Source organism: Nyctibius grandis, chromosome 21 (assembly GCF_013368605.1).
Source record: "Nyctibius grandis isolate bNycGra1 chromosome 21, bNycGra1.pri, whole genome shotgun sequence".
NCBI lineage: Eukaryota > Metazoa > Chordata > Aves > Nyctibiiformes > Nyctibiidae > Nyctibius > Nyctibius grandis.
In genome coordinates, this window is record NC_090678.1 from 3,613,011 (window position 1) to 3,633,518 (window position 20,508).

The window sequence follows — 20,508 nt, forward strand, 5'->3', positions numbered from 1 at the left end:
AATTGTTCGGTTGCTAAATGTTTCCTCCTAGTTGAGTCTTGCAAGCACACAGGCAACAGTGCTGCCTGCTTGAAGTGGATCTGTTCATGTTGGAGGAAGGACCTTCCCACAGTAAAAACGAGATATGCTGTGCATGACAGGCATGAGTTAGAGATTTCATCTTTAAAAGGGTTTAACATGCCCAAATCCTACTAACTTCTAAGAGACCAGTGCTTACTGTGCCCTTTTTAAGATCATGACCCAGAATGGTGGTGGCTCCACCGCTGCCCTGGGCAGCCTGTTCCAGTGCTTGACAACCCTTTCGGGGAAGAGATTGTTCCTGATCTCCAACCTAAACCTCCCCTGGCACAACTTGAGGCCGTTTCCTCTCGTCCTGTCACTTGTTACCTGGAAGAAGAGACCGACCCCCCCCTTGCTACACCCTCCTTTTAGGCAGTTGTAGAGAGCGAGGTCTCCCCTCAGCCTCCTTTTCTCCAGGCTGAACACCCCCAGGTCCCTCAGCCGCTCCCCATCACACTTGTGCTCCAGACCCTTCACCACCTTCGTTGCCCTTCTCTGGACTCGCTCCAGCACCTCAGTGTCTTTCTTGTAGTGAGGGGCCCAAAACTGCACCCAGGTTTCGAGGTGCGGCCTCACCAGTGCCGAGTCCAGGGGGACGATCCCTGCACTGGTCCTGCTGGCCACACTAGTGCTGATACAAGCCAGGACAACAGGTTTTGCCCCTTTTCCCGGGGCCAGACTCACGCAGGTGCGGGCAGGCTGTGCTCACTGCAGCCATGCGCCTGCCTCACCCCAGCGCTCCGGGGCCAGCGGCGAGCACTGCGGGGTCGCCTCCTCGCCCGGCAGCTTGCCGGGGGAGGGCCGTGCCGAGCCGTGCCGTGCCGGAGGAGGTGCAGCGAGCCGCGCTGCCCACAAAGGCCGGGTTTGGGGGCGCTGGGCCGGCCCCGCTCCTCCTCCTCCCTCCCTCCGTCCCCGCGGCGCCGGGCGCGCTGCAGCGGCCGCCCCGCACAGCCGGCGGGCTCCCCGCGCCCATCATGGCTGCGTGCGCCGGGCCCCGCGCCCCCCGGCCCCTCATCCTCCTCCTTCTCCTGCAGCTGCTGGGCGGCTGCGGGGCCAGCCTGCCCCCGGAGCCGCCGCCGCCGCCCCCGCCGAGCCCCGAGCCGCAGCCGCTGCCCGAGTCGGCTCTGCAGAAGCCCACCGTGCTCCTGGCCATCATCGCCCGCAACGCCGCGCACACGCTGCCCCACTTCCTCGGCTGCATCGAGCGGCTGCGCTACCCCAAGAGCAGGATCGCCCTCTGGTAAGGGGGCACAGGGAGGGGGGGCGATGCGGGGACGCCGGGGCTGCGGGCCTGGCTGCGGGGGGGGGGGGGGGGCGGCCACAGAGCCCCCCGCGGAGCCCCGGCCGAGTTGTGCCTGGTGGGGGGGGGGGGGGGGGTCCCGGCGTGGCGAGGGGCTCTGGGGGGGCTGACAGCATGGCTCCCCGGAGGGGGGGTGTCTCGGCTCCCCCCGCGCAGGTAGCCGGGGCTCGGGCACCGCTGCCGGGCCCAGCCCGGGGGGAGGCACGGGGGGGCACGGCGGCAGCGACCCGGGGGCGCAGCTCCGGCCTTGGAGCCGGCGTTTGGCAGCGAGGAAGAGCTCAGCCACCCGGCCGTGGGGCGAGGGGTCCCCCGGGGAAGAGCTCAGCCACCCGGCCGTGGGGCTCGGGGTCCCCCCGCGACCCGCCTGTGCGGGGCGAAGGGCCCCCGCGGCACCGAGAGGGCTCCGCTGTGGCGGAGGGGAGTTTTCCTGGGGCTATTCAGCGCCTCAGCGCTTGCCCACAGCCGCGCAGGACGGGGTGGGCTCGGTGTTCGGCTCCCTGGCTAGTTAATCCCGGGTTTGGCAGGGCCAGAGGGTGGCCGTGCCGGGGTAGGTGCGGAGGGGCATTGAAAAGGAGCATTGTTGTAAGGCTGGCGGCTGAAAGGTGGCTTCAGAGATGTGTTCAGGGCGGGCTGGCAGTAAGGGGTGTGTGTGTGGGGAGGGAGGGATTAGACCGATTTAGGAACTGGTCAGTCTGCCTTTATTTATAAAGGTGAGTGAGGAAAAAAAAATCTTTCAACCTGGCATAAATGTTGGGAGGAACAGGAATTGCTTGGAAGGACCCAAACCAGATTTTATGTGTTGTGATTGTGTAAAATAAGAACTGGTTGCTATACGGCCTGATCCAAAGTTCACTCAGGTCAGCCAGGAGACTCCTGTTAACTTAAAAAGTCACCAAAGTTAAGTTTTACTTTGTGCAAAGGGATGTGGGGAGGACCCCTGCCCGTGTCACATCCCTGATGCTAAAGGGTTATGAAGCATTAGATGTTTCTGTGTGTGCCTCAGGAATGGGGCTGTTACTTGTCTTCACGTGCTTCACAGGTCTTTGCAGAAAATTAGTGGCTGGTATAATCAGTGCCTGGCTTCACCCTCCCCGTTTTTTTTTTCTCCTTTTGAATTTAGGGATGTCCTGGTTTTGCAGGGATAAAATTTCTAGAATCACTTTTCTGTTCCATGTTGTTTCAGTCTGTGGCCAGCTGTGGGCTGGTGATCAAGGCCATCAACAGTGAAAGCCAGGGCAGCTGCCCTGGGCTGGCCCACAGGTGTGTTCTGTAACATTAATGTTAGGGTCACTATAAATGGGAAAGCTGGAGGGGGATGGGGGGCTCTTTGCTCTCTTCTTACCTCCTTCTCCTCTCTTCTCAATGGTTGTGATCCCTGGAGGAACTTACCACCACTCCGTGGGCTGAGTATAACTTTGCATCTTTTGTATTAGTATCAGTTTTGGTTTCCATATTTTATTAAATCTGTTTAAATTTCAGCCCATGACTCTCCCTTCTTTTCCCAATTCCCTTTCTCAGCTGGGGAGGGGTCTTGGGTGATAGAACAGCTGGTTATTGTTTAGCCCTGGGTGTGGGCTAAATGAAGACAAGGGTGTACAAAGCAGATCACGGTATCAGCCCGAATGTGTTGTGCCACACACACGTGGCTGTGGAATTACAAGCTGGTGTATGGCAGTGGGTGAATTCTAGACTCGTCTGTGTGTCCATGGCTTCACTTTCATTTGTATCAGTAGGACTGTTGCTGGTTTGGATTTCATCTTAGCAGGTGTGTGTAAGAGGAGATATTACCAGACCTCACATATGGACTGTGATTGAGCTGAGCTTGGTGTTCATAAAACATGACATAAAATATGCTAAGTTCTTATAAGAACAGCACTCCATTTTTAAGAGGGTTGTGCACAGACACAAGGCATGGTTAAACTGGAAAATCTGCTGTTGAAATTGTCAAGCTTTATAAAATGAGAACGACTAAAATGTCGTGGCAACTGAAAAGGGAGTTGTGTAGGTGCTCTGAGTTGCCACAGAGAGAGCGAGCAGTATGTGTAGGGCGGCAGCGATTCCTTGGAGAGGTTTAGTCCTGTTCACTTCAGCTCCCTGATAAGACTTAAGCTTTTTAGGAGCTGGGGGTGTTCAGGACACAAAGTACGCACCGAGAGGAAGGTCACAGATGGCATCTATCAAGTCTCTTGAGAACAGATGAAACAGTACGATCCATTTCTGGAAGTGTCTCGCGTTTCAGACGTTGTGCCTGACAGAGTCCTTTCAACAGAGCAGTTCCAGGACCTACCTGTGTCCCTGGCCGTTGCATTGCTGGCATAGCTTGGTGTGAAGAAGTGGTGGTTGTCAGAGAGTTGCGTTCCTTCATTGCCACTTACATTCTACTTCAAAGTTTTCTTGAGTAAGTCAGCATTTTAAAATGCCCAAATGTAGATCTTGAGAATGAAAATTAAAAACATGTATCATCTCTTAAGCTTCATATGCTCTCTGTAGTGCTTGAGGGCTTAAATTCAACAGTGGATTCCTCAGACAGATTTCTAGGGTGGAATATGAGTGACAGTAAAGATGGGTTAAGAGACAATAAATAAGTTTAAAGCAGACACTGAATTTTCTTGTTGTAGCCTATAATCTCACTCTTTGTTAGCCTGATACTGAGCAAAAGATCTAGCCTGGACAGTCTCGTACTCCCTTCTTCCCTTTGGTCTTAATTCTGACTTCTTCAGCTGCGGTGGTTGTGAGCAACCTCGGGAGGACGTGCCGGCTGCTGATGAATCGAGCAGGCCGTTTGGTCTGAGGCCAACCGGCACGCTGTGACCCACGTCCTTGCAGTTAAAGGCTTCCTTCCTTTCTTCCTCCACCCTCCAAGAATCGGGAAGCCTCATCTCTGCTGCCTCCTGGGGATGGTCCCTGGCCATCCTTGTCTTGGATGAGTACCAGTGGGCACAGGCCAGATCATCCCAGGGTTGTACTAATGACTTAACGGTGGGGATTTCTGTGAAACAGTGCTCAGGTCTTTGTCATGGCCCTGCTTAGGGTGGTGGGGTAGACTTGGCAGTAGGCAGTCTGGGAGCCCTTGGTGCTGGCCTCCGAGGTGGGGCCAGCAAAGACCCCCTACCATAGCAGAACCCAGCTTCCCTCTCTGCTCTTCAAGCTGGCACTTGTGTAGCTGTGGAAGGGTCATGCTGGAGATGACAGTTGTCCCTCTTGCAAAGGAGGAAGGGGTCACAGCCCTCCCCATAGCTACTTGTGGAAAGCCCAGACAGCGTTTGGCTCAAAAATACCTAACATGGTGAGAAACAGGCTAGTGCCCAGGAACAGTGGAGAGCCTTCACAAAACATGGCTTTTGGACCTTAGTCAATCTATTTTTTAGCTGGGGAGTGTTCTCCTGATGCACTCCTTGTGTGGCTGCGCTTGGCGTGGGTCCTGGCGTGGGCTGAGCTTTTCTGGGGGCTGTGTCCGTGACGCTGTGCTGCGAACCCAGCCTAGCTGAGTTAGGGAACCCAGGAAACCTGACTGCGTCCTTGGTGTTGGAGAACTGCAAAGGGAGGGAAAAATGTTCTTTATTTTGGATGAAAATGACCCTGAAGCTACGTAGCCAGCATGCCCCAACCCTCTTTTGGGTGGTTTGGGGTGGTTTTTCTTGTTTTGAGCATTAGCAATGCTGACTCTGTTTATTTGAGATCCATTCAATTGTAGGCAAGGAGTGTTTGTTTGTCAGGCAGGTTCATCTTGGCTGTAGTGGGCAAAGTGAAAGCGTGTGTGTTCAGCAGTTTATCACACTGGCTTGTGCTTTCCTTAGCCTCGGATTAAGTGATGGTATAGCAAAGAAAGTTGTCTGTAATTTCATCTTTAAATACCTGAGTGAGCAGATGGCTCACAGCATCTTTTATTAACCTGGGGATTAAATGCCTGCATAAACGAGCTGGCGCTTGGAAGCAGTAATTAGGTTCTTTTGTGCTTGAAGAAATCTGTGCCTGCTTTGCAGATTAGAGTATGCTTATATTTCAGAAAGGCTAACATGAACCACAGGTGAGACTGGAATAAATCCCAGGTGAGAGATCAGTGGCTATACTGTAACACCGGCTCCCGTGGGTGAGTGGGTTCAGCTTGAAACAATTAGTTGTAGCTGAAAATAGAAGCTGATGAGATCAGTATAATAATAAACTTTCGTAATTATATATTATAATAGTCTAGAACTAGCTGATGATATGCCATCTGAGCGTTTTCTTACTCTTCAACAGTTTACTTTTCAGATGTGAACATTTCTACATAGAGGACAATTCCCAGTAAGGTGCAGGGACCATTCGAAACCGTAATGGGTGTTATTACTCACTGGGAAGCGCTGGCTTTCGAGCGTGCTGGGTTTTCTGTCCTCGTTTCCATTTGTGCAACAAGGTCACTTTAATCTTCCCGGTCAGTATTAATCACTCAGGAATGCTGAAGTTCCAGTCTGCTGGCTCTGTTGCTTCTGTCCACTGGTGTTTTGTATCTATTTCAGATTTGCTTACCTGTGCTGTGGCTGCCACAGGACAATATTAAAGCGGAAGTTGTAGAAATTAAATTGACTTTTCACTGGGCTTGTAGTTTAAACTTGTGGGCTTTAACTTCCCATTCATATTTGTAGATACTTCTAATTTATTTATTATACAGCTTTAATAATAGTCATAGATTAAGTGGGGCTGAGTGAGACAGGACCTGCACAGCCTCGGAGTTATGCTTAAGGTGATGTTCCTGTTGTGCAAGATGTTGCATAGAGTCTTTCATCCAAATAATTTGTATTTAGATGACTACATTAAAAGAAAGAATGGGAATAAAATACTTCCATTTTTCTAGCTGGGGAAATTGAGAAAGAAAGGTTAAGTAACCTACACAAGATTCTTGAATTTATTAAAGACCAGAGATAGTATTCATAACTGATATTTCTTGATTCTTCTTTCTCACTGAGGTCACTTTTACACTAAAGTGCAGTAAATTTACATAAGAACAGAAAACCAGGGAAGGCTAAAGAAAAGATCCCATCCCAATATCCACAATTAACTTTTTTTCATTGTCCTTTGGGTCTGTCTCCCTCATTTACGTCTTGGCACACTTAAGCAAATGACATAATGAAATTGTTCAGTAGAAACATTCGAGGGGAAGCCGAAAATTACTGCTGTGCCTCGCTGAGGTCTGCATGGCAAGGCTTAAACTGCTCTTCAGCTAAAAACTTTGCAGTTCTGCAGAGAACCCTTAAAGGAAGCATCAGCTGCGTGATGGCAGTTTGCTGGGTAGCAGGAGTTTCTTTATTTTTCCTACTGTGCTCACAAATTGCCAGATTCTGATGCCTTTTTGATGTCCCTAAAGAGCATCTTGTCCCACGCTTTATCTTGGGGTCTACGAGACGTGAATGTGAACATCAGGATCTTTCATCAAATGAATAAAGAGCCCTCCAGAGGTGCAGGGATTGTACGTAAAAATGACGTCTTGGAACGTGTAGGAATTCTGTAAGACTAGTGAATATAATACATTGTGATTGATTTTTGGTCTGAATCCTGCGTGCTTTGTCTCTTTGAAAATGCTGCTGTCTTTTGGTAACCACGTTTTGAGACAAGTCTGCCCTGTTATCCCTTTGTCACTTGTGTAATTGTCTACCTGGTGCCTTGCAGTGCAGCTGGTGTGTTTAGATGCCAATAAAATAATATGTCAGCACAAAGAAACAGCGGGACAGAGTTCGATATCAGAGGCGGTTGTTTATTATAAGCATTTGGATGCTTTCAAAGGTCAGGGAGAACTAGCTTTCAAGATTTTTTTTTTTTTAATACGTACAAAGTAAGGGTGAGAAGACCTCAAGGGGTTCATTCCTGCCCAGGGCAGGATCCCACTTCATCCCTGACTTGTCTGTCGCCCAGGGTTGGGATTCCTCATCCAGTCAAGGCTGCAGACTGTCAGGGTTGTGTCCTGCCATGTCTTCTGAAGCCCCTTCAAGAGTGGGGGAACTGGGAGGCAGCTGTGGGAGTGTGTCAAAGCACCAGCTGCAACCAATGTTGGCTGTGAAGTGCTGGAATTAATTTGTCCCTTTAAAAAAAAACAACAAAAAAGGTAATTTCATGTGTACAAGCTCTTTCAGCTTCTTAACTTCTGGGGAATCTGGAAGCAGGGGTCAGTTAGGTCTGATCCAGGTGAAATCTGTCCAGTTCTTGCTGTCATTCCCTTATTACAAGGACAAAACCCTTTTCCCTTCTGTAGTGCTCCTCCAACCACAGTGTCCCAAGGCTAATGCATGGATATCCTAGAAGGGTTAAGGTTGGAAGGCACCTCTGACTAGACCATTGAAGATGGTCTAGTCCCAACCTCTGCTCAAAGCAGGCTCAGCTGGAGCAGGCTGCACAGTACCATTTCAGTTCAAGTTTTGAATACCTCCAGGGATGGAGACTCCACGAGCTCTGGGCAACACGTTCCAGTGAGATAGTCACTGTCAAGGAGTGTCTTGGAAATTCATATCGGCTGAGGATGAGTCTGTCAGGGTGGCAGATCTTTGGGATGAAGGCAAACTTGCATGAAGGCTGCTGTTCCAATTTTTTTTTCCCTTTCCATTTTGCATGTTCTTTCTGCTAACTTAAGCATGCCTTCTTTTCATGAAGCTGCCTGATGACTGCTGGGCAGACTCCTGAAGAAGAAACCCCAAGTGTCTGAGCATGGTTGGTTCCTGGGAGGTATGGCATGGGCCTGCCTTAGGACAGGAGAACAAGAGTTTTTGCTTGAGGGACCAGAGGAGAGCTAGCCCTGATGTACACTGAACCATAGATTGAAGGCCTTTTTTGATCTTTTACGTAAAGTATCGCAACATCTGCAATTATTTATCTGGGATTCTCTAAAAGTCAGGATTCTCTGAAGACAGACCCGTGGTACACGTGGTGTGCAGAACATTGGGAGCTGCCCATCCCCGGCGCTCACTGTCATTCTTTGGTCCTGGGGGACTCCCTGCAAGACCGTATGGACTACAGGGTAGAGAGAGGACTGAGATGATGCCGAGTGTTGTCTGTCAAAACCTGGAATTTCCTTCCTGTGGGATGATGTCTCAGACTTAATATTATTTCAATATATTTATGTGCATTTCATTTCCTTTATTTTAGCGAAGCATCGTGTACGTCGATGATGCTCATCGCCAAGGGTGGATTACAGCTAAATGGGGCCCACATGCATCAAAATTTCAGGCTAAAGAAAGATATGAATAAAAAAAAAGAAATTATCGTTTTCTACAAGGTGGAGGTTTGGCCATCTTCTGCCAAAATGCCCAGCTCCTTCAGATGGGCACGTGTAGGCTCATCAGTAAAGAAAAAAGGACTTCTTTTTAAATGCAAATGTACAATTTGCTTCATTCAGTGCCTGAATCCAGTTTTTAAACATAGAAATGATTGGTTTTGGTTGTGTGTGCATCCGTATCTATCTATCTATTTATCTGTGTCAGGTGTCCTTGGACCAGAGTACTTTTGTTACTCCAGTTTTCTTCCTGGAAAATTAACAGGGGACCTAATGAATATGTGGTGGTTTTAAACTTTTTTCAGCTGATTATGGAACTGGTCTATGCTTTCAAATGGAGTTTAGTCACCAGAGTTTTCTGAGAACCCCTTTGGTTGTGATAATGTTTTGTAATGTAACATGTTGATCCTCTTATTGCCAGGTGTGGCACTGCTAAATAAATGGCTTCATGTTGTGCTGGAGACTGAATAAGGCGTTCCACTGGAGAGGACTGGGATTATGTTCATGGAGTATTTCTTAGGATTCTTTGGGAGAGGCGATAGCTTATTTGAGATAGCTGCGAGACATGCTGGGAAATGAGATCTGCTTATTCAGGAGTGAAGGCTGGTATATCTTCAGCTTTCATTCTGACCAATTATTTACATAGAATCACAGACTGGTTTGGGTTGGAAGGGGCCTTAAAGACCATTCAGTTCCAACCCCCCTGCCATGGGCAGGGACACCTTCCGCCACCTTGCTCCAAGCCCCATCCAACCTGGCCTTGAACACTGCCAGGGAGGGGGCAGCCACAGCTTCTCTGGGCAGCCTGGGCCAGTGTCTCACCACCCTCACAGCAAAGAATTTCTTCATAAGATCTAATCTAAATCTCCCCTCTTTCAGTTTAAAACCATTCCCCCTCGTCCTATCACTCCATGCCCTTGTAAAAAGTCCCTCTCCCGCTTTCCTGTAGCCCCTTCAGGTACTGGAAGGTGCTAGAAGGTCTCCCTGGAGCCTTCTCTTCTCCAGGCTGAACAGCCCCAACTCTCTCAGCCTGTCTCCATAGCAGAGGGGCTCCAGCCCTCTGAGCATCTTCGTGGCCTCCTCTGGACTCGCTCCAACAGCTCCATAGTCAGTATGTATTCCCAACTTGCTAACCTATAACTATGCCATCAGGTAGAACAGCATGAAAGGTTCTAATGTTGTTTTGGGATGGGAATACAAATCTGTCCTTGCTCCTTTTCCAGGGGCTCTTAAAACACTGGCACTGCTGGAGATACCAGCTTCAACCATCCTTGATGGCCATGTGGTTGTGATACATGGAGGTGAACAGGTTTCTAGCTGTTCCCCTTTCATTCTGTCTGTATGCACCGATAGAAATAGCACCCTTATAAACAAAGATCTTGATGTGGAGCAGAAAAAGCATTAACTTTGAGGCCATCCCCCTTGGGTTCATGAGGATCTAAATGCATGCTGAAGCAGAAGATAGTGGGTGTGTAAACTACAGTGCCACAGTAGGGCTCATATAAGCTCTTTCACGTTGGTTTTGGAAGGCTTTGGTTCCAATAGTGATTGACTTTTTTTAAATTTTTTTTTAATTTTTTTTCCTGTAAGGAGGAAAACTATGATTTTTATTTATGATTCTTTTTTTTTCCTTTTTCCCAGACAGGCTACAGACTTCCCTTGATTCTAACAGGATTGTTTGCTTATTTTTTTGCTCTTTGATCCCTCTGCAGAGGAAAGGTTATACCCGGCTGCAGTCTGGTTTGAATTTTGCCCAGTGGCAAAAACTAGGTTGCATTAACTGTGAAGTGTTAGTTTCTATCCTGAAGCTGATAGCAGGTGGTTATCTCTTCAGTTAGCAGGTCAGCATCTTGTTTTTTCTACTTGCTCAAAGCTGCTCTTAAAACAGGTACTGCATTGTTCCTTTGAGGGTAGAAGAGGAATTTAAGGCTGTAGTTTGAGTTATTTCCTCAGTATTTTCAATCATTCTTGTCCTTACAAAGTACTTAGGAAAATTGGAGGAAAGGGCTGGTTTCCAGCATTCATGCTTTGAGCAGGTAATTGTGCCATGGAAGTTAAACGTTAAACTCTGCCAAATGCAAATGTTTTGGGTTTGGGTTTTTTTTTTCCCCTGTTTATTGGTTTGAATCCATGAATTATTCCTCACGAGACTTCAGCCAAGTGAACTTGAGTAAGTTCACAGACTGGTTGGGGTTGGAAGGGACCTCTGGAGATCAACCAGTCCCACCCCCTGCCCAAGCAGGGTCACCCAGAGCACGTTGCACAGGGTCACGTCCAGGCGGGTTTGAATAACTCCAGAGGAGGAGACTCCCCCCCCCTCCCTGGGCAGCCTGTGCCAGGGCTCTGGCACCCTCACAGTAAAGAAGTTTTTTCTCGTATTTAGGTGGAACTTCCCATGTTTCAGTAGTCAGACTGAAACAGTTCCTGTAGTCAGGCTAATGTGCACGCTGTGTCATTTGCTAGTCAAAAGCCATCTTATGGCAAGTCCTAGGAAGAGGTTAACTAGGAAGTGTGAGCTTTAAACAACCAGGGAAAGCTATGAGAAACTTCTTCTGTTCCTGTAGTTTATGTCTAGCAGGCAAAGAGGAAAGTGGCTGAATATGAACTGTCAGTGTGGCCAAGGTGGCAAACAACATCCTGGCTTGTATCAGCACCAGTGTGACCAGCAGGACTAGGGCAGGGATCATCCCCCTGGACTCGGCACTGGTGAGGCTCCACCTCGAATCCTGGGTGCAGTTTTGGGCCCCTCACTACAGAAAATACATTGAGGTGCTGGAGCGAGTCCAGAGAAGGGCAACGAAGCTGGTGAAGGGTCTGGAGCACAAGTGTGATGAGGAGCGGCTGAGGGACCTGGGGGTGTTTAGTCTGGAGAAAAGGAGGCTGAGGGGAGACCTTCTCGCTCTCTACAACTACCTGAAAGGAGGGTGTAGCGAGGTGGGGGTTGGTCTCTTTTCCCAAGTAACAAGTGATGGGACGAGAGGAAATGACCTCAAGTTGTGCCAGGGGAGGTTTAGATTGGAGATCAGGGACAATTTCTTCATGGAAAGGGTTGTCAAGCACTGGCACAGGCTGCCCAGGGCAGTGGTGGAGTCCCCATCCCTGGAGGGATTTAAAAGCCGTGTGGATGTGGTGCTGAGGGACATGGGTTAGTGATGGCCTTGGCAGTGCTGGGTTAATGGTTGGACTCGATCTTAAAGGTCCTTCCCAACCAAAACGGTTCTATGGCCTATAAAGCTTGGCAGCAAGGCTCTTCTCTCTCCTTTAATCATCAGCACTTCCCAGTTTATATGAGGATACAGGGATGTTATGTCATCTTTGCATCCAAAAAAATAAACCAGTGTGTTTAAGTGAGATTAAAACCTCGTTGGAGAGGAGCCCCTGTGGCTTCACGTTTGCTGCAGAGCGCAGAACAGGTGCATGGCATTGACCTTGGCCGCAGCCGCCTCAGCCCGCGGCGGCGGGTTAGCTGTCCTCCCTGGTGCGTGCTGGAGTGTGGTCCTTGGCCGCTTCACCTCGCTGCCTGCCAGCAGCGGAGTGACTTTTTGGGTAGTCATGTCTCCCAGCTGCAGCTCTGCGTGAGAAGATAAATAAATGGTGCAACAGTGACACAGCCCGTGGAGAGGAGTGACGGAGGGTGGGCTGGTGGACTGGTTTCGGAACGTCCCCGGGTGCCTGTTTCCAGTGCTGTCTTAGGTGTGAAATCCCAGGATCCTGAGATTTAGCTGCAGATTTGCTGCTCGGGGGAGTTTCAATGCTGGGGTGCGTATTAATGCTATTAACTCCCTTTGCAGTTTATTAAGGGTGTGTTTTTGTTCTTGAAAATTTTTCTTAAATGAAGTGTCCGTTCCTGTAGTCTAACCCGAATTCAGAATAGACACCATAAAGGCAGCGTCAAAAAGATGTAGAGCTAAGTGAAAAGCACAGCAGCTACACGTATGAGTCACTGCACCAGAATAGCAAGAATCCTAACAAAAATGACATCTTGAAAGATGAAAACTCAGCGCAGGAACTGTATGATCAGGGTAAAGGCTTATGTTTTTGTTTTGGAAAACAGCAAAAGTCATGCTGTTCCTCATTTCTGCAAGCTGAGGGGTTAGAAAGAGTTCTGGTGTCTTCAGGAACTGATGGCCTGTGTTTTATTTCTCCTTAATTCTTGTCTGGAATTGGTTAGAGTTACTGGTAAGGATTGGGAAAAGGGGGATTCAAGTGCCTGATTTGTTACTGGATTCACCAAGACTTTGTTTAGTATTGCTCTGTTGGTGATATAGTATCACATTGGTGTTGGCCTTGCATGGGGGTGGCTGGATGAAAGAGCGGTGGGAGGAGGTGAGCCAGCTCTGTGCCACTGGGGAAGGTGAATGGGTGGAAAACAGGGTCTTCACAGAGACCCTTCAGAACAAAGATCCTGAATCCCATGTTGCAAGGAAGGAGGAATGGCTAGGGACTCCCTCGAAGGAGCGGTGGATGAAGACTCCCAAGAAGGGAGAGGCTGGAAACTTGGCACTCTGGCAACACTACAAAGGCGCTTTGTCTGTGGCTCTGCAACTGCAGAGTGGGTGTAGGACATGGGGAACAGGTGAGGAGGAAGATGTCCCATCAGAGACAGCTGAACCTCCATCAAGTGTCTGCATGAAGGAAAAAGAGGGCAATAGTTGTCAGAAGCCGTCTCCTGTGGAGGATGGGAGCACCTATCTGCCAACCTGACTCGCTGTCCTGGCATGTTGCAGGGAGATAGCTGAAGCTTGTCCAGCTTTCTGGCTATGCTGCTCATCCACGGGGTCACCAGTACGCTGCCAAGATGACCCCGAGTCCTTAATGTAACAGAAGTACTGCACTCGGGGGGCCAAGTGATGTTCTCCTTGGTCCTTTCTATGAGAGGAGAGGTGTTTTTATTTGTATATATTTCCCCCCCACCTCCTTTCAACCTGTGTGATTCTGTGACGTTGACTAGAATGAAGATTACAGTTACTGGTAAAGGATAAAGTTTGGGGTTTTAAGTAACCCACTTTTTTTTCAGGTTCTGTAGGGTCTGCAGGATTAGGAAAGAGTCAGTGTTGTATGTTCTGGTTTAGTGTTGGGTTTGTCCCCTCCTTAAGATTACGGTCTGGGGAAAGATGACTTGAAGGGCCATGCATATTACGTTAGTCTAGATGAACTGCAGTGATCAGAAGGGATGAGAGTTGAGGTCGCAGTGTGTATTTGGGAGGAAAAAAAAAATAATTTGAGGAATCAGAGTTTTAGGTGGCTTCTGGATAGATGAGAAATCGTTATTGTTGTGTTCTGTCCTAGCTGTGGGAATTAAGAAATGTGTTCATGTCCCCAGGGAGCAGTGCCTTATGTGCAGTTTATGTACCTGTTCATCCCCTGGCTATGTTTAAGGTTAGTCCCTAGGGCTGGGTGGGTTTAAGGTTTAGAAAAAAAGGATTGGGAATTCGGTTTGTCTTGCTGAGGGTCTAATTGTTTAGGGATTAGTCCTTGGCATCAGTTAAGGGGAGACCTTCTAGCAGCCTTCCAGTACCTGAAGGGGCTACAGGAAAGCGGGAGAGGGGCTTTTTACAAGGACAAGTAGTGACAGGATGAGGGGGAACGGTTTTAAACTGAAAGAGGGGAGATTGAGATGAGATATGAGGAAGAAATTCTTTGCTGTGAGGGTGGTGAGACACTGGCCCAGGTTGCCCAGAGAAGCTGTGGCTGCCCCCTCCCTGGCAGTGTTCAAGGCCAGGTTGGATGGGGCTTGGAGCAACCTGGTCTGGTGGAAGGTGTCCCTGCCTGTGGCAGGGGGGTTGGAACTGAATGGTCTTTAAGGTCCCTTCCAACCCAAACCATTCTATGATTCTATGGTAAGGTTAAGGTTAATGTTTGGGGAGAATGTTGCTTTGGATCAATGTATTCCATTTGCTTTTATTGTGGGATTTCCTTCTGCGGGAATAACTGAATTTAGGGTTGGCATTGGGATTTAGAAAGAGACGACTTGAAAAGGCACTAAAACCAGAGGAGGTGAAGTTCAAATCTTCTGTAGAAACCTCTGTTGATGGTGACTGGGGCTGGGAGCGGGGAGGCGAGGAGCTCGTGCTCTCTGTTGCTGTGAGAAGTGCTCCTGTGGTGGGCACTGGAGATGGATGGTAGCAGGGTTTGGAAATCCAACGCTTCAGAAGCCGTGTTTATTGCTGAATTGTGCAGGGCCCACAGGTTTGGGTCGGAGGCCGGTGCCATTTGGGATGATGCCTTATGCTCTGTTTTACTTTAGAGATTGCTCTACTGTGTACAAGTTAGGATTATGAGTAGGTCAGGGAGGATTAGAGCTATGATTGGAGAATGTGTAGTTTCAAGGTTGTTGAATTCACTAAGGCTTGAAAGGAGTTTGTGGTCAGCAGGAGGGCAACACCTTATATTCTCCTTTATGGTACAGCTTATCCGTTATTTCCAGTTACAGCCAGGAAATTTAACAGGTCAGGCACTCAGGTCACTGCTGGATCCTGCTGCTCCTGCAGAGTTAAGAGGTTTGTTGTCCAGGGGAAACCAAGGCTTTATGCCCTTCACTTACAGTTTGGAGAGGTTTTCTGTGTCTAGAATACCTCTATTACAAACTCCAGTCAAATCCTCGTTTGAGAGTCCCATCTTGCTGCTGGATTTTACAAGCAATAGCCTTTCTGCTTACTTTAGTTCTGCATTTGTCAATGCAGTGTGTTCTTTTTTGAACTACTAGTTATAGTTGAGGTTGGTGTTTGAGGCAATTTGAGATCCTATAAAACCCAGCACTAGGAGATGGGAAGAGGGTTGGTGTCAGTGGGCAGTGGTGTGTTCTGTTCTGGTGTATACAAGGGACCTCTGTGTACCACAGCTGGAATAGCTTGGAGGTTAGCTTTCAGGTTTTGAAATCTAAATATTCGGTGACATGTTTTACTGACAGGTTGTACAGGCTTAAAAAGTCAGGAGTGGTGTCAGTAGGGGCCAATGGCTGATAATCTATTTTCTTATGGAAATAATCCCTTCCTAGGTGAGAGTTTGAATTGAAGTTACGTCACGGGAGTGGAAAACACTGAGAAATCTGTTACTTCTGACCTGTGCAGATCCTACAGAGGTAGAAAAGAGGATTATAAATGGTGGAGTGTGTGTGTTGTGATCTCCTGTTACAGAATCATAGAATTGTTTTGCTTGGAAAGGACCTTTAAGATCATAGAGTCCAACATTAATTTAACACTGCCAAGGCCACCACTAACCCATGTCCCTCAGCACCACATCTACACGGCTTTTAAATCCCTCCAGGGATGGGGACTCCACCACTGCCCTGGGCAGCCTGTGCCAATGCTTGATAACCCTTTCCGTGAATAGAGTGATCCCCCTGGATTGAACTGGGGTTCTTTAGGGGATTGTGGTTAGGAGTGAGATTTGGAAATCTGAATTTGCTGCTGGATTCTGCATGACTGGCAGAGTTGGGAAGAAGGTTGGTGTTGACTTGGGTGCGTGGCGTTTTATTCTCCGTTAGTGTGCGTACGGGGTTTCTGGTAATAGTTTTACTAGAGTGAATGCCTGGAACTCTATAGCTGCTGTAGTTTGGCTTGGTTCTGTCTTCTTCAGTGCCTTCAGATGGAGGTGGGATGTCGGTAGAGGTGAATTCCTTCTGTTCTCTTTTGCTGTATGGAACGGCTTGTGTCAGGGTTAGGTTTGGGGAGTTTCAAGCTGCTGCAAACTGAGATACGAGCAGATTATTCAGGTCCCAGAGGTTTAGAAAGAGGCCTGTTGCTGATAGGGGCCAAGTGCTGCGTGCTCTTGGTGCGTACGTACCCTGTTTGTATCTGGTTTAGGGGCAAGGATGGAGAGTGCAAAGGTTCCAGGCCCCAAAGTGTTCTGTAGAGCTGCCAAAATTAGGAAGAGGCCAGGGGCTGGTATGGGCTTAGACCTGATGTTCTCTTCACAAAGTAAAGGGCTTGACATTTCCTTGAGCCTGAAATGAATAGTCCTGGTAACCACTGGGAAGAGGCACCAGCACAACCAGTTCTTATAACCAAGCAAGGAACAACAGAGTAGTAGACCAGCGTTATGCTCATTTTTCCCAGTCATATGCCCTCAGATTTACTTGACTCACTCGCATAAATCAGCTTCTGGATGCTGCTGGTGTTTGCTCCAAATGATACATGCTTCTTCAGGAGGAAGTTTTGGATGCCGTTTCCATTTAGCTGTCTCCTAGATGACTGGCTCCAGGGTTCTGGAGGACCCTACCCAGACTCTTCTAAATAGGTTAGCAGAGAATAATAATTGCTTTTGGGTCTTTTGCCTCTTCAAATATTTTTTTCCTTCAGCTCTGGCTGTCAGAGGCTTTGGTTACACTCATTTTTCAAAACACTCATCTGAAATAAGTTTGGTGTGTGTGACTGGAATATGAAAATATCACTGCTGCTAAATACCTTCTCTGAATTTATGATTTTAATCTTTTTTTTTTTTAGTTAAAGCAAGCTTTAAATGCAAATTATTGTTGTTAAGCCATGGAGTGGGCTTGTGTACGTGTTTTATCACTCCTAGCATGCACTCACTCCTCCCCTCCCCCCTTTATTTCTCACATAAACAAGTTGTTGCTTCCACAAAAATTGTTGTCAATGAGTTGTTATTTCAGACTGGTGAGCTCATAGCTGTCTGCTGGCAGAGCTCTGCTCTGACTTCATACAAAATTAAGGCTGTTGCCAGGACTTTTTGCCTAATACCTGGGCCCTGAAGGAAGCTCTGTTTTACAGAACAAGAATCAAGCTGCTATCAGTGGCGTTTCCAGCAGCTTTGACTACAAACATCACATCTGTCTTTTTGGACCAGCCTATTTTTATATATCACAGACTGGTTTGGGTTGGAAGGGACCTTAAAGACCATCTAGTTCCAGCCCACCTGCCACAGGCAGGGATACCTTTCCTCTAGACCAGGTTGCTCCAAGCCCCATCCAACCTGGCCTTGAACACTGCCAGGGAGGGGGCAGCCACAGCTTCTCTGGACAGCCTGGGCCAGTGTCTCATCACCCTCACAGCAAAGAATTTCTTCCTAATATCTCATCTAAATCTCCCCTCTTCCAGTTTAAAACCGTTCCCCCTCGTCCTGTCACTCCATGCCCTTGTAAAAAGTCCCTCTCCATCTTTCCTGTAGCCCCTTCAGGTACTGGAAGGTGCTAGAAGGTCTCCCTGGAGCCTTTTCTTCTCCAGGCTGAACAGCCCCAGCTCTCTCAGCCTGTCTCCATAGCAGAGGGGCTCCAGCCCTCTGAGCATCTTCGTGGCCTCCTCTGGACTTGCTCCAACAGCTCCGTGTCCTTCTTCTGTTGGGGGCCCCAGAGCTGGACACAGTATATGTGTCCAGAGCTAGACTGGGGCTAAGGGAAGCAGTCATTTCTTTTCTACACTCAACAAACTGCAAAGCCAGTGCAGTGGTGTTGGTTGATCCTGCTACCTGTGGAGGCCTTCCATCACCTTCAGGTTTACTATATTATCTCCTGCAAGGTGCATTGTTTATTGCTGCGCTCTGGTCACAGACTGCGTCCTCATCTGAATGCAGACTGCCCAACCTCTGCGGAGCAGGTGGATCTAAATCACAAACGACAGCAAGCATCAATTCAGTGTACCACAGGGGAGACTTGCTGAGCAGAAACATGGCTCAAGTCTCAATTATTTTTTCCCTCTCCCGAGATCTCTAAGGGAAAGCAATTGCATACTACATCTACCAGCAGTAACCGCCCAACTGACAAATTTGACCAGTTCCTGTTGCTGCTGCAGAATGTGTGGCCAAGTTGGTTACTACACATACGCTTTTGGGACAGCCCACAGATAAAATAAAACATCTGGTTATAACAGTTCGGGCACACAGCTGGACCAAAACGCCAGCCTTTTCTGCTCTGGAGGATGTATTTCTTCCAGACCTACTGAACTGACAAAGGCCTGTTTCTGCCAGGTCTCTTGAACAGACAACGCAGATGGAGCTATAAAGCCTGCGAACTCTGGCGTAGGACCTAAGAACATACTTGGAAGAAAGCAACTAAGGAGGCAAAGAAATGGAGATTTCAGCTTGTTAGATCTTGTATTGGGTTATGTGAGCTGAATAGGTGAAGCACAGGATCATAGCATCGTTTTGGTTGGAAAGGACCTTTAAGATCATCGAGTCCAACCGTTAACCCAGCACTGCCAAGCCCACCACTAACCCATGTCCCCCAGCACCACATCTACACGGCTTTTAAATCCCTCCAGGGATGGGGACTCCACCACTTCCCTGGACAGCCTGTTCCAGTGCTTGACAGCCCTTTCGGGGAAGAAATTGTCCCTGATCTCCAATCTAAACCTCCCCTGGCACAACCTGAGGCCATTTCCTCTCATCCCATCACTTGCTACCTGGGAGAAGAGACCGACCCCACCTTGCTACACCCTCCTTTTAGGCAGTTGTAGAGAGCGAGGTCTCTCCTCAGCCTCCTTTTCTCCAGGCTAAACCCCCCCTGGTCCCTCAGCCGCTCCTCATCACACTTGTGCTCCAGACCCTTCCACCACCTTCGTTGCCCTTCTCTGGACTCGCTCCAGCACCTCAAGGTCTTTCTTGTAGTGAGGGGCCCAAAACTGCACCCAGGATTGGATGTGCGGCCTCACCAGTGCTGAGTACAGGGGGACGATCCCTGCCCTAGTCCTGCTGGCCACACTAGTGCTGATACAAGCCAGGATGCTGGTGGCCCTCTTGGCCACCTGGGCACACTGCTGGCTCATATTCAGCACCATCGACCAACACCCCCAGGTCCTTTCCTACCAGGCACTTTCCAGCCACTCTCCCCCAGCCTGTAGCGGTGCAGGGGGTTGTTGTGCCCCAAGTGCAGGACTTGACACTTGGCCTTGCTGAACCTCATACAGTGGCCTCATCCCATTGATCCAGCCTGTCCAGACCCCTCTGCAGAGCCTTCCTGCCCTCCAGCAGATCAACACTCCGGCCCAACTTGGTGTCGTCTGTGGACTTCCTGAGGGTGCACTCGATCCCCTCATCCAGACCATTGATATAGATATTGAACAGAACTGGCCCCAGCACTGAGCCCTGGGAAACATCCCTTGTGACCAGCCACCAACTGGATTTAACTCCATTCACCACAACCCTCTGGGCCCGGCCATCCAGCCAGTTTTTTTACCCAACAAAGCGCACACCCGTCCAAGCCATGTGCAGCCAGTTTCTCCAGGAGATGCTGTGGGAAACGGTGTCAAAGGCTTTAGTGAAGTCTAGGTAGACCACGTCCACAGCGTTTCCCTCATCCAGTAAGTGGGTCACCTTGTCATAGAAGCAGGAGGAGAATGAAGCACTTTAAAACAAAAGTTCTACCTAAGTGTTACAGGGCAGGGATAGTTTATGCTGAAAGGGTCTTGTCAGGTGTCTGCTGTCTCTCTGGGATGGTTGGGTTTGGAGCCTGAGGAACAGGAGCTGCCAACTAAAAGCATCCTCAGTGGCCTTGTGAGCTCAGAAACCTGCTGTTAGCTGCTCTGTCGGTTCTCCCAGGCAGCGACTGGGACACTGGCAGGTGTTTAAGAGGCAGCAGAATGATTTATCTCAGCTTTTCCATGAGGAAATTAACCAATTACTTTTATTTCATTTATTTATGAAATCCCTCTAGTGGCCAGTTCCTTATCCAACATATCGGCTGGTTGGTTACAGCTGATTTTGCACCGGTTGCTGCTGTTGTATGGATTTCAAATGAAACTCTTGATAGATTATTTGAAAGGCTTCAGAAAAGAAGCTTGAGACAGTTTCAGATGAAAACTAGAAAAAAAAGTCTTTTTTTTTGAGTGGCAAGCAGGTGATGCTAAAATCTTTTGGTTACTCTTGGGGACATTAAGTGATGCTTTGCCTGTGGTATGTAGTAGCTCAGATTAAATGATCTATTGGACACCTTTGAACAGAACTTCTAAGAAACTTGATA

The 20,508-nt window shown here is 48.6% G+C and overlaps 1 protein-coding gene across 1 annotated transcript in view; it reads left to right on the forward strand.

The window, feature by feature from the left end:
• Window positions 1-1,021: 1,021 nt before the first annotated feature.
• Window positions 1,022-20,508, forward strand: part of COLGALT2 (collagen beta(1-O)galactosyltransferase 2) — a 67,878-nt gene continuing 48,391 nt past the window's right edge. The window contains exon 1 of the mRNA XM_068416854.1: window positions 1,022-1,300. Coding sequence (XP_068272955.1) covers window positions 1,035-1,300 — 266 coding nt within the window. The 5' untranslated portion in view covers window positions 1,022-1,034. The remainder of the gene's footprint in view (window positions 1,301-20,508) is intronic.